A 14,797-nucleotide genomic window follows, 5' to 3' on the forward strand; every position below is an offset into this window, starting at 1 on the left:
TTCAAACCGTTACTAATGTTTCCAGTTTCCAGATGACATTCTAACTCACTTACCAGACAAAGTCCACCCATTGTATAACAACTGCTGATTTAAATGAGGAAAGCAACTCAAAGCTTCAGTTTAATGCATTGATTGGATGGATCTTGTTGGTATCTAATCTTGTTATTTCTATATGTCTATCGTACTTGCAGATACCTGCTAGTGCACATCCAAGTGGGTCTTTAAATGAAGTTCACTGAAAATCTGTGTGTAATTTGGATAGAAATGTATGTGTGAAAGAGTATGAGATCAGTGACTATCCTGCTTAAGTGTACTCTGTCTTGTTTTGCTTAGTATTATGTCATCATTTTTCGCAATAGTAATAACAGATGATATGATATGATGTGAAATACTTATGTTACATGATATAAATGCATGACGTGGAACCACTATGGTTCAGCCAAGGGTAGTAACAACCTAACTATCAAGAGGCACTTTGATAAGTACCTGGACAGCAGTGTGTTCAGGTAGTCTGGAGTGGTTGGATCAGGGCTGAGAGGAGGTGATGTTACAAAAGAAGCTGCCTTGGCCCAATTCTTGCTCCAATAATGTGTCCCATCAGTCCCCAGGCTGGCTGTGATTGGCTCCCCAAACACAACATTTCCTGAGGAAGAAATATTAGTTTTAAAAAAATACCATCAAACTGATTAATTTCAGTGTTTCTTGGCATTCTCAAAATCATTACTTTCAATAAATCAAGCCTGATTCATTTATCAACAGTTTAGTCTCACTAAAAGCTTTGGCAATTCAAGTGTTTGAAAGAGAGGAACCATGCCTAATCTCTGAAAATCCAAATATAACCGTTGACAATATAGAAATGTCTTTTTTGGCTCAACTGCAGTTTAGCCTGTTCTTCCATGTGTGATGGACCAGGATGTGATTCATGTCACTAACAAGCGTCTGCTGTGGTGTCTCTTCATGCCACTCTACTCTCACACCTCACTCTTTCATGTGTTTCCTGGTTTAAGAGTTTTGGAATAGATCCAAGTGAAGGTGTCAGGCTCATAAAGGTCCCTAATGGGATTGTGTGACTGAAATAAAGAGGCCATCTGAGGTCTGCAGGTTAAAACCTTATCTGGTGCTTCAATCAAAGACATCCAAAAACATATCCTGCTTCTCTGCCCTCCCCCATTTTCCCCTTCCACTCTCAAAAAATGTATATTTTACAGTCCATCAAAGCCAAGGAGCCCTTTGTTTCACCTCAGCTATTGGACTTTGAGGAATCGTCAGTGTGAAAGCTGGACCACAGAAAAGACCCAAATGACAAAGCTGATGAACATATGCAGCTTAAGGGAAGAGGGAAAATGATCTTATAAGGGCATACATGTAGGTGAAGTGATACTGGTTTGTGCATTCCTAACATCTCAGAAATGAGACAGAAACACAGCAAAAAATGAGGAGAGCTGAATTACAGAAGACATTTTTAGAGAGGAAAAGATTGCAGCCAGTTTCTAAAGCAGTCATTTTTCAATTTAATATTGAAATGTGGTGCTTTTGCCAGATTATACATTATTTTAAAGTCTTGTATCTTTATACTGAGTACCAACATGTCAATTAGAAATACATGAAAATGCTGTAAAGAATAATGTAAAGTGGAATATGTCACATATGTGTGACATCATGTCAAAGATTGCTTGTGCTCTACTCATCATTCACAATGCACTAAATCACTGCATGCTCCACAAAACTCTGAAATGAGATAAACCCTATGATCTCAAGTCAATTAGCATATCTAAACTAATACAGTAGCTATTCTTTTAAAGATAAAAATGCACTCCATTTGATCCAATTTCCTTCTGGTAATGCTGAAAGTAGTACTTTTCAGATAAATGTCTTCTTAAAAGATAAAGTGACAGAGAGAAACTAATGTGTGTTGTGATCAGCAACTCTCGTGTTCTGTCAATATCAGGTGCTGTTTTGTTAAAGGTGGAAAAACTTTTGTATAATTCGACTTTGAATGGACGTTGCACATTGTTACTTTTAACCCTGTCAGTAACTGAACGTAACACATGGCTGGGTAAAAAGTAACGCAATGACATAAACTTGAAATGTTTATGTTGTTCTTGTCTTTATTTAAGATGTTTGACAATGTCCTTGTTTCTGTCTTTTTTTTCCCTCAAACATTGTGCTGCATCACAGAACAAAGCATTCATTTCCATGTGCTAGTCTTCAGTAGGTAGTAACAAAGTACCCAAACACAGACTACCCAAACGCAACAGCACTACCTGAGAATAGGCCAGAGCAGCTCCCCACGTCAAATACATCAAGGTTTCTATTACATATTGCTATCTAGTTGTCCCCACCATTAATACATCTAAAACAACCCCCATTTCATTTTAGCGAGCATTATCTCACATGAGGCAGTAATGGTCATGAGTTCGATCCAGTCCATATAACACTGTTTGCTTATAATTTTCCAGCTCCTTAACCTTCAATGGCTAACCCAAATTGTGCTTTTGTAGGTCCAGCAGCTAGTAGAACAGATTTGTCGCCAAGAAGGCAAAAACATGGCAAGCTCGGCAATGGCTGGTCCAACCACTCTTCAATTTCCCCAACCACTCATGTCCGAAACCAGCAGAAGAGCCCAACACAATGCGTAGGAAGGTAACCATAGAACTCTTACATTTCCAGCATTCATAAGATCAAGCTTTTTGAAAGAGCATTTGTGTGACAGTGTCCCATGTTACTTTCATACCAGCTCTCCCCTACAACCTGTGATTGTTGTTGGAGTGTACAACATACCATTTCAATTTCACAAAACTGAACCATTGGAAGCAACACGTGGTTTACAATCTTCTGCATTTAGCGGTTAAGTCTAAATGCTGGTCTTTACCTTTCTTCCTTGCCAGTGAGATGATGTCGGCAGCACTCTTGCTCATGACTCGGGTCACGTAGAGAGGACAGTTGGTTTGGCTGGCGATGGTGATGGCACGAAACACCGCCTCTGCCTCTAGCTAGAGAGGGGACAGGACATTGTGGTTGACTTGGAAATGTTTTTCCCATTAGGAGTTTCTCAAATAAACTTCAAATATATTGACCGCAGGAAAATTATGTATTTTTGGAGCTGCATTATTTGAATAATTCATTTTTAACCAAAACAAGAAGTGGAAGCTTATAATTTTAACATCGTAAACCAGTGGTAAGGGATTTATTATGCTACGTTTAGTCAGGGTGGTTAAAAGAAAATTTAATGAGACCAGAAGCAAATGCTGGCACCTGTCATTTACTGTAATTGTGATCACTGTTAAATTCCTGGATGCTAGTTTTTAAGATTCAGTGAGCAAACAAACAAACAAATAACTTCCACAAAGAACTGGTAAAAATAAAATTGCAAGTAGAAAGCCAAACTCCATATGTGACAACTGTCTCCCACATGTGTTTTGTAGTTTGCAAGGTGATATAAACACTTCAGCTGGTTATTGTGTTCTAGACCACAAGCTCAGCCTGGGTCCAATAAGTAATAAATTACAACCACAGGACACTGGACTCCGATAAAGAAAACACTAATCCAAATTGGCCTCTGCTCAATTAAATCATGTTACCAATCTTTTGATTCTTAAGACTCCACTTAGCTGCTTGACTATAAGACATTGTGAGACTGGCTTCACTCCAATACACCAGAGAGTGAAAAATCCCAGTCAGGCTAAAGGCAGACAAGTTGGGAGCATGGCTTTCATTTTGCTGTTTGTTGAAAAAATCATGAGCAGTAACAATTGGGGGAACCAGAGGATTTTCACCCAATGTCTCTAATGTGTCTGAAACCACATGTGTGTAACAGGAACAATGTGTGTGTGAAAACAAGTTCAGGAACAACAACAATATGACCCTGTGTATGTGTGGCAATGCTTAAATTTCAAAAAGCTGCTTGTACATTTTCTTAATTTTTTCTCATGAGATGGAAAGCTAACCACACTGGCAGCACATTTATGTTACACATGCCAACACTGAGCTGACATTCACTGAAAGAGGAAGACTTTAATAGACATTATTTCTAAAAAATTAAATAAACACAAGCACAAAAACAATCATATTTGCACATATCTCTCTTTATACAAACATCATTATTGTATGTTATTATATAATTAGTGTATATTTGTAGAGTGTGTGTTTTACCTCTTCTGGTCTGCTCAGCACATGTCCCTCTGGTCCAGTGATACCCATCTGCAGCATACGGGCCTGCTCCTGTTGAACAAACACACAACAAGTACTCTGTAAACAGCTGCTTACTCATAGATACATGCAGACACACAATATAAGCATACACACACAACCACAGACAAAAATCCAAATAGTGAATTCCATTTTTTGTTAAAATGAAACTGGAAAGTTGACCAGGTGTGAATGCTCATGTGAAGTTTTGGTCACACTCCAAAATGATGTTCTACTTCTGCTTCTTTCCGCCTGTGTGAGGAGTGTGTAAGGATGTGAGCAGCAGTTTTATCCAGCTGTGTCCGGCCACACACAGACGACCGTGGGAATCTATAGGAGGTAGAGGGTCTTTGTATACATGTACACTCACTTCTCATAATTTCAGCTAGTTTGGTTTGCTGGCAAGTCACTCTGGTAGTAGATCCCTGTGTAGTTTGCTACAAAAGTTAATCCACTTTTTTGGTTGGACTCAAATCTAACTCAATATATCCTTGATAGTTCATTATTTTTAAAATTACTGTTAAAACACACAAAATCACTATTAAGACTTGACCTATGTAGGGAAAATGTACTGTTCCTTGTGCTTCTAGGGAGAAACTGAGGTTCGAAGTCTGAGGTTTCCTAAAGTAAGCATCTAGTGGCCATTAGGGAAACTGCAGCTCAAGACACTTTGTTGCAGCAGATTAAGCACTTATCCATGGTGGTTGTCACAACATGTAGCTTGCAACAACATGTCCTCCATACCAGCACTAACAGCATTTATCATAAGCAAATCTAAGGCCTCTCTATCTCAGTAGCTTTTAAGTAAATTCAGGTCATGACACAATCTAGGAATTTAGACATTTTTGGTTTAAAAGATAATGGAAATCAGACTCCCTCAAAGTCCTACACACAGTGACAGGATCCAGGCATGGTCTGGAACTCTGACTAATACCAACCCTCTTAATCCACCCAACTATTACGAATCATTCACTTTCATTTGTCCACAATGCGGCAAAGCCCTGTATAAACTACACCCACACATTAGTGTCCTACAGGAAATTCATTCTCCCTCTCATCAGTGACAGTGTGTTTAGTCTGTAAGTATGTGAAGATGCACTGTGATAGGGCTCAGCTATAAAGGTGAAATAAACTGAAATAACTCACTGTAAAAGTTAAAACAGATCACACATGACACATGTAATTAAAGACAGACTAGGAAAGAAAGAGGAAAGAAGAGAAGAAAATGTTTAAGAGTAGAATCTGTCAGTTTATTATCGTTATTTTTACCTCAGCGATGATCTCGCCATTCTCAGCATGGACCTGGGCGATGCCTCCCCTCTCTGCCAAGAAGGTAAAGATCTCATAGAGCTGGATGAAAAAAAGAACACTGAAATTACATTTTCAGTCTTGCCTAGAAGTTTACATAAGAATGAGACACTTGGTTTTCATCCTAGGGGTCACCCTTGAGCCACAATTTAAAAGAAGCCCACAATTAACGTGATGTCTACTACGACACACTGCAATTATTGTGTGTGGTCTCCAGAAATGGTTAAACTCATGTGGGATGAGCTGCAGTAGTTGTTAGGTTGCTGCACCGCAGTAACTCAGCAAGCTGCATGACATCAGTTTTTCAAGCTGGACTATTTCAGTTGCCTCATGTGCTCCTTTGACCAACCGAATTAGCTACAGCTGCATGAAAAACAGAGCCCTCTCTTACACCATCTGCACTTACACATTTTCTGCTAGGACTTATGAACTCTTGCTATGGATCACAGACAACAAGTTACATAAGGGCAAGGTATGTCAAGAGCTAAAAAAGACAAATGCTTTTCTGTAACTATACTTAAAGTTAGGGTTCTGGTGAACACCAACTGAAGGTCATAATTTCATCACTTTTTTTAAACACTGAATCATCGCTAAGCTATTGCCATATGTTTGTACTTATTAACAATCCAGTTTAACAGCAGTTCAGCAGTGATTCATTTAGTGAAATCAAGATAAACTCAACTCTGTAGCTACATGTTTGAGGTTTTTTATCCCAGTGTGCACCACATGAAAGTTATTTTACCTCACTGTTGCTCATTTGGTAGTAGTCCTTGTAAGCCATGTAGACCTGGAAAGAGTTCACTCCTGTAAAAACAAGGACAACATTAGGAAGAAAACTTGTAAATGCTACTTATGTCCCCCTAAAAGGGCAAATAACCAAAATGTAGTCTTTATATGTAATTTGAGTCTAATTTTCCAACATTATCAGATTTTTAGGAAGGAGATTTGCTTATTTGCCTGCCAGAAAACATGTTTTTTGTTAATCCATTATAGTTTGTCTCTCTTTCAACTACAGCAAGTGATTCTGTAGTTACATTTTACAGCACCAAGGAAACTACATTCAAATTTGTATTGATTTTTGACTACTGTAGGTTGAAATCACTTGTGATTTTGAGCTACTTATTTTTATCTACTACAAGTACAGTACTTGAAAAACAATAAAGATAAGGATAACAATAATGCTGTATTTATTGCTCCCTCTGATCTCTGATTCACCATTTTACCTCTATCCGAAAAACCCCAACTACTTTATGTTTTAACAAACTACACACTAACATACTAATCCTAACCCTATACCAAATGGCTTTTTAAAAAAATATTTCTTTAGAAAAGTACTTTTCTGTTTAGAAAACCATACTTCATTCTTCCATTAGAAAGAACGTCACCGCCTACCTTTATCCTTGATGAGGTTATCCACCTCCTGCTTTACGCTGTCATTCCAGTGGGTGATATCCACATTGAGGGAGTAGTCACAACAGGTCTTCTCATCAGCCCACTGCCTCCACTGGTCATAGGCCTCCATCAGGCTGCTGCCTGCCTCTGGGATCACGTGGTCCACTGAAGGAGATGAACGATAAACAAGAGAGGAGAGAGGGATGAAGGATTGAGTAGATAATGAAAGTTCGGAGGGAGAAAAGTGTTTAAGGAGAAGAGACAGAGCCGGGTGGGGACGGTGACCCATGGGGAGATGAAGACAGGGTGATGACAGAATTTGTCTTCTGGTGTTTGTACTTTCTACTTCCCTGTGTATTTTATCTTGCATAATCAGCTGTCTGTCTGTGTTTTTGCAGAGCTCAGCCAGTGGGGACCAACCTTGTCAGATGTCACAGCGCATTTGTACAAGTTTGTCTGGGTGTGGGTGTCTTTGAAAAATGTGGGGCCACTTCAGCAGTGGATGTTGTCAAACTTTTATGTTTTTATTACAATCAATCTCATAGCTTTGAAACTAGAACCAAAAAGCAGTGGAATTTTCATAATGGGATTTGGAAAGAGTAAAGAAACATAATATTGGAAATACTGACTGAAAGAGCTGGAATTTAAGTTAGAATATCCCCACAAAAGCAAACCTCTCTGCTGAAACATATCTTTCAATAACACATGCACATTAAAATTACAAATGTAATATAGACATGGGCTCTGACGTATTCATTTCCATGATTTTCTGTGTAAATCTGAGAACAAAGAGTGCATCCTGTGTGCATGCCTGTAAAATGGAGACAGTATCTTTCACTGAAATTATTTGTTGACATAGTAAATCCTCACTGTACACAACAGTATCACCATGCACAGAATATCCGGCCCCTTCTTACTCAGCTCTGATAAAATAAGGCTGCCTGCTGGCTTGCCACCTGACTAGCTTCTTTATCTCATTAAAGATGACCCAATCTGCTTAAGCTTTGCATGTTAATAGGATAGAGCTGGCAATGGCGATCACATAGAAAGACATTGCTCTTTACAATGCCAACCATCTAAACCACTTTTTTGTTTGCTGTAACACAAACATAACATCTGTTAGCATAGAAAGATACAGACATACAGTATACAATTCACACAGGCAGACACACAGGCAGATACAAACTACAGTATACTTTTTCACTTTCTCTCTCACTCATTACCCATTGGAATATAATCCCTCTATGAATGGAGCTCATGAATAGAGCTTACTACAGTAGCACGCCTGTTAGTGAATGTGTGTGTTTGAACACTGAGCCACATTGGCACACAAGCAGCAGAGTAACAGTGAGCTCAAAAGACGTTAATGGTATTAATTAGACTTTGGTATCTACCAGCTGTTGGCTGTGACAGCGTCTGGTCTCAGAGCGGCATTAAGCACAAAAACACACACATACAAACCTTTACTGTACACAGACACACTGCTGCTCTATTTCTGTGGGAGCAATCTTTCACTCTTTGCCCCCCTTTCCCCAACCCCAACCCCCCCCAAACACTGAGTCTTTCATATAGTCCTGTTTTGGAGGGTTGCCCAAAACACACCAAAATCGCTTCTTTCCCTTTCTGTTTTCCTTTGTTGGGGTCTTGTCCATCCTTCCTTTCCTTTTTATCCCCTTTTTTTTTGCTAAAATAAGCTTTGCCTACACTTTTAGCCCTTACCGATCATGGTGGTGCCCCCAGCAAGAGCAGCCTTTGATCCCTGAGCAAAGTCATCCACGGTTGTTGTTCCACGGTACGGCATCTGGAAGTGGGTGTGGATGTCAATGCCACCGGGGATCACCATCTTCCCATTGGCCTCGATGGTCTTCACCCCACCGGGCACGATCAGGTTGTCGCCGATCTGCCTGTTGAGGGCACATGCTGTCATTAGACAGGCAGTATGAACTATTTCTACTAAAGATGTATTGACAACAGGGATTTCGTTGTCAACCCTATCTTTCAATGAATATGATATTGGTATGATTTGAGTAGAAACAATTAGTTGATTAATTGATTAGCTTAAAGTCCATTCACAGAAAATTACTCATTCAACTACTATGACTAAGAATGAACTGATAGTAAAAAAAAATCCTATTTGTATCTGTGTCATAGCTTTTGTGGTACAAAAGCTCTAGTATAATAGAAACCAAACTTCAAAAGAAAAAGTTCTTCACTTTAAACTCACATCAAATCAAAGTCAGCCAAGCTTAAAGAAGCACATTGTCACCATGTCAACACATCAACATTTCACTCCTGTTAAAAAAAAAACTCTACTGTCCAGACTTTATAAAGGACATAAGCCAGACAGACACACAGGCAGGCAGAAGCCAGTGTCTCTGTGAGTTTGCCAGCAGCCTAATGGCATTTGGATGTTTATTATGCAACACCAGGCTTCCCCTGGGTACTACTCTCTGTGCTGCCTTACTGAGGGGCAATGCGGACAAAAGGCCTGTAACTGGAAAATCAAGTGAGAGCAGGACATGGGGGGAAGAGTGAGAGAGAGGACAGACAGAGGAATTCACCCAATCTACCCTGGCCTCATCTAATTGGGCAGGGACATGCTCTCACTAGCGCAGAAAATTGGGACAAGAGTGGTTGTTATCACCCAACTATGGTGTAAGTGACCAACAGAAAAAAGTCCCATTTCATTCTTCATTTGGACAAATAGGACACTATGTGCTTGATTGATCAGCTGGAGTTCATTCATTAATTGTAAAACTTTACGTTTCCTTAAACTTGATTCTTGAGGAAGAGATAATGGACTGTTTTATTTAGTTGGGGTTGACTGAGAAAGCAATATTTGCACTTGAAGCAACATTTTTCTTTAACCTTTGCACAAATACACCTGACCAACCGTTTGATAGAGAGATCAGAATATATCTCTCAACATTTCGCAGTCTGCCATGAAAAACTGTATTCCACTTCAAATTTCTATAACAGCAATCTGCATTCTCATAAGAAAGATTCAATTAAATACGAGATGAATGAACTTGATGAAAGACAGTAAATGGATGATGAGCCTGTGAGTGGAGGGATGAAAGCAAAAAGCAATGGATGAGAGCGGTTTAGAAATGTGGACAGTGGAGAACTTACTTAATGACGCCATCCTCCATGTAGATATCAGCATGGAAGGACTGATCATCATTCACAATCCGCCCACCTTTGATCAGAAGCCTGTCGCTCTGTATAGAAAAAAGATAAGAAGAAGGAAGGGGGGGCAGAAAAGAGAAACTATTACAATTTGCTAAACAAAGAACCAGTTTGGCTTGAAACACTGTCAAGAAAAGCTCAGCTGGATGAATATCTACCATGCCAAATCCAATCTGTTCTATATTTAGAACCGCCCAAAGCTTATCTATCTATCTGTACTGTGGTTAGATTATATCCATAATTTTCCACCCAAAAAGATGAACAATGTCTCTTTCATTAATTCATGGCAGGGAAGAGACAGAGCATGTTCATCAGTCTTGTCCTATGTCAACACACCACACACAGTTTAGCTATGGACCACCCTGTGGGTCTGTCTACACAGCTCTCACTGTTGTCCTTTGTTTTTGCAGAGGTTTAGGATGGATTTTCTCAATTTCATGGACAAACGTCCATCAAAAATAGTATAAGTTACTAGCACTGCTCTAATGCTCATTCTGCCCACTGTGTAGCACCAATAGACAGGAGATGAGATAAAAAAGTTCACCCTAGAACAATTGGAGTATAGAAAAAATGCATACCTGTGTATGCCAACATCCAACTCATACATGTAAAAGAAAATCTTCATATGCTAAATATAGACCTGCAGCTTGTTGCTATAACAAATCTTTCAGGTTTAAATTTCTGTTATTTGAATATAGGTTCATGTGAGCCCCCTTCTTTGACTATGGGGCTCAAATAATATTCAGTATGAAGCATTTTAATCACAAAATTATGACTATTACTGTAAATTTAGGTTAAGGAAAACCTATTAATTAATAATAATCATAGTAAAACTTTATCTGTGGATCCTTTTTCTTTATAAAGGAAGAGGGAAATGCACACAATAAAAACACAAGTGCAATTAAAAACAATAAATTATATCATACAACCCAGGGACAATGAAATCATCCTAAGTAGAGAAAAACATAAAATTCATTGAAGCCTGTATTCAGCATGGTGTCCTTTAAAATGACCTGAACCAATCATGTTGGGCGGCTGACAGTTTGCTGCTGGAAGCAGCTTTTGAGGACTGATCATAGATTAACATCTTAACCATGTTTATCCTGATATTGTTATGTAACAAAATTAACCGTGGATGTTATTTTCTTCATAAACCATTTTGCCCAACAGACTCTCTACAATCGCAAATGCTGATTACTGATCATTTCATGAGGGAGTATTTTTATATTCTAAATGGGGAAATAATGATTCTTATAACCAAATGAAGTGCATGCATCCTATTTTGGTGCAAATGAAGCACATCTGAGAAGCCTTCAACTTCCCATCCCATAATGTGGTCTGATCTGGGCGTTGCCATGACGCAACACAGTCAGACATAAAATCTGCTGCTGCCACTGCGCCATGGACTGACTCTAGCAGGCTGTTGTCATGGCGACAGGCTGACTGCAGGGAGAGAGACTAGAAAGGAGACTGGGCGCCTGGTTTTGCTGACTTGTTGGAGAGCTGGTTGAGTGAGCAACTGGCTGTCAAACTGGGTGGATAGAGGGGACTTGTTGGTGGGTTGATTGGGTGAGATGGGCAAACGGTTTAAGATGGCATTTAATTGATTGGTCACAGTAAGAATACTAAACATTTTCTATTTCCAGCTTTTCAAATGACAAATAATGTTTTTCTTTGTTTTATATTCTTTCTTTGTGTTATGGACTGTTTTCACTTTGGGCTCTGGGAATTTTTTTCAGTTTTATTTCATGCACCAAATGATTGAGTAATGATGAAAATAATCATTGGTTGCAGCCCTAGTAACGTCCAATAAACATGCTCATGTGCAGCACAGGATTGGATGGGATTCTTTAAAGCTTCTTTTCCACCATTTATAACTATAACCATTTGCTATAGATGATTAGTTTCTTGAAGTAACAATTTTGGTAATCAAGGTTTGTTACAATGTTCTGTTATATTGTGGCATTATAAGTTAAATGCTTTTGGGATTCAGGCCATTTAAATGTCACAAACAGTATGCAACTTCCATGTGGGAGAAGTAAACCATGCATCGTTCTGGTACAGAAGTCCTACTATTTAGGCCCACGTTTATAACATAACTACATTTATGGAATACATATATTATATTGCACCCAGAACAAGCATAGCCTTGGTTTCAAATTCACACCTTGTAAAAAGCTCAGACTCCCAGCCCTCCAAGGGGAGACAAACTTGCATTATCTCCTATCAGCACATATGTGCAATGATTTACAACCCTGGCTGTGGACCCAGTGTTTCATCATTTAGATGAACTGCAGCCACCCCTTCACACCTCAGCAAAAAAGGAAAAAAAAACCTAATAGAGTTTTGCATCTCAAATAGCACAAGTCCAATATCTGCTGAGCTCCAAACACATGCAATGTGTGTATTCTTGTGTCTTCGTGTTTGATGGTGATGGAGTAGTGTGAAGCAGAGTCCAGATCCTTTCCAGGCAACCACACCCTGAACACATTACAGCACACAGTCATCAGTGGCTGGAACAGCACCAGCATACATCATACTGTAGAGCATGCTGCCCTAAAACTGTCGCTACTTAGCTCAGACACAATTCCTTCCAAAGCAGAACACTGTTCCACTGCTTCATCATCCGTGCTGTGTCTGATTATGAACTTGAAGACATAGCTCATATATTCATAACTCTGATAACCTCTTTAACAAGAATACCAATGATTCCAGTTCTGATATGAATAAAAAGACCCAGACCCTTCAAATCCATTAACAACCAGCATTACCTGTAACTGAATAACATAGTATATGATGACACAATTCATTGATTACTTGATTAATAAATCAGCAGAATGTGAATTGTCAACTTTTAACATAATACATTTTCACTCATTTATCAAGAAAAAACATTCAGCCAACATTCACTGGTTCCAGATTTCCAGATTTAAGGATGTGCTGATTTTCTCAATTTCTATCATCGTACACTGAATTGTTTTGCAGGCAATGTGAAATAAGCAAAAAAAGAAAAAATGATAGATTTGCATTGCTACATCTATCAAATAGTGGCTATTACTGCGGTATTATTGTACTGTTTTGCTGTTTCCCATTGCTCTGCATGGCTTGTGGACTGTCTTGAGAATACGTATTTTCTTGCTATTGTTTTTATGACATCTTGTTGTCTTCTGTCTATAATTTCTAACCACCACTTCACTGGTTTCAGAACATCTTGCCAAAGGACTGCAACTGAAAATTAGCCAGCTTGCTAACACTGACACCTTTACAGAAATATAACTAATGTGCCTTATGAACAAATAGATGAAATGAAATCAATCCCAAACTTCTACAATTCACTCAGCTTAAAATGACAATACTGCACGACCAAACAGTGGAGTTTAAGTACAAAAAAATTACTGTTAAGATTATCAATTAATTAAGTGAATTATTAATTTAAAAGTGTGAAAATGTGCTGTTTTTCCTCTGTTTTTTATCATTGTAAACTCAAAGACACTGGCTTTTTGACAGTTGGTCGGACAAAGCAAGCAATTTAAAGACACAAGCATTTTACTTTTTTAATATTTTGAAATTTTATAGACTAAATAATTTCTTCATTCATAAAAAAACAATTAGATATTAATAATAATTATCAGTTCCAGCCCTTATAGAATAATAATAGAGTTTAACTCAGCAATACAAACCTGTTCTCATCAATTGGATCAGATGAGGTGAGGTTTAACCTGATTTACAACACTGCAGTGCTTTAAAACAGTCTCTCTCTCTCTCTCTCTCTCTCTCTGTCTCTCTCTCTCGCACGCACTCTCATATTTGTCTCTGGCTGCTCACTCTCCCCACCAGCAAATAACCAATACCATATAACAGCATGCGAGACCACAACCATTTAAAAATCAATGGTTTTCCATTTCCATTACAACCCAGCAACACACAGCACACAATTTCCTCAGTTGGTGCATCTGCCAGTGACATAAAATGTGTTAAAATTCTTAACGTCAACATCAAAAATATAACCGTACAGATCATTTGAATTTCAACAAATTTTAGGCACACATACAGAAACTTAAATCTAAGTCGTGTTTGGCAAAGCAATATGGGTAACCAAACTGTCAGGCCTTTTCAAAGACACACAATCTGACACAGGAGTTTTTTCATTAAACCTCTCAGACTGCCTTTCATAAATTTAAATGCAGACACAACATCCATTGTGGCTTTTACTGGAATCTATGACAAACAGCCTCAATTGTCATGTTTGCCAGCTCTCATGTCATTTGACCACAAACAGCAATATGTTACACTTCAACATTTCATAGAAAATATATCAAGTGACAGCATGATGTTTCCAAATGTTGCCACAGTTATGTAGTCATTGTGTTCCAAAAGACTGTTTGTGTTTCAGAATTTATTAAGGGATTTGTCAGCATATCTGCATTTTTTGACTATTAAAAAAAAGGGAAAAAAGTGGAATATGACGTAAGGCAACATTTTATTTTACTGTGCAGTAGGTGGGGATATCATATGTGGGCTCCCTGCTCAGTCCTACCACCTGATTGTCCTAAAGTTTTGCAATTTCACATTATTATAACAGTTTTCTTCCAAATTAACAAAACACAAACTCCTTTGACAGTACCACAGTAACACTACTGGAGTTAAACTACTGCAGTGTCCATGCTATAATGTGTTTATGGAAATAAATTAACCATTTGTTCGAACATTAACAAGACAG

The 14,797-nt window shown here is 38.5% G+C and overlaps 1 protein-coding gene across 1 annotated transcript in view; it reads right to left on the minus strand.

The window, feature by feature from the left end:
- Nucleotides 1-14,797, minus strand: part of dpysl3 (dihydropyrimidinase like 3) — a 36,001-nt gene that overhangs the window by 8,253 nt on the left and 12,951 nt on the right. Inside the window, exons 2-9 of the mRNA XM_053331400.1 lie at nt 10,021-10,109; nt 8,608-8,792; nt 6,889-7,053; nt 6,239-6,300; nt 5,458-5,538; nt 4,153-4,221; nt 2,873-2,993; nt 487-643 (exon numbers count right to left, since the gene is read on the minus strand). Of these exons, the coding sequence (XP_053187375.1) occupies nt 487-643; nt 2,873-2,993; nt 4,153-4,221; nt 5,458-5,538; nt 6,239-6,300; nt 6,889-7,053; nt 8,608-8,792; nt 10,021-10,109 (929 nt within the window). The remainder of the gene's footprint in view (nt 1-486; nt 644-2,872; nt 2,994-4,152; nt 4,222-5,457; nt 5,539-6,238; nt 6,301-6,888; nt 7,054-8,607; nt 8,793-10,020; nt 10,110-14,797) is intronic.

Source organism: Scomber japonicus, chromosome 13 (assembly GCF_027409825.1).
Source record: "Scomber japonicus isolate fScoJap1 chromosome 13, fScoJap1.pri, whole genome shotgun sequence".
Classification (NCBI taxonomy): Eukaryota; Metazoa; Chordata; class Actinopteri; order Scombriformes; family Scombridae; genus Scomber; species Scomber japonicus.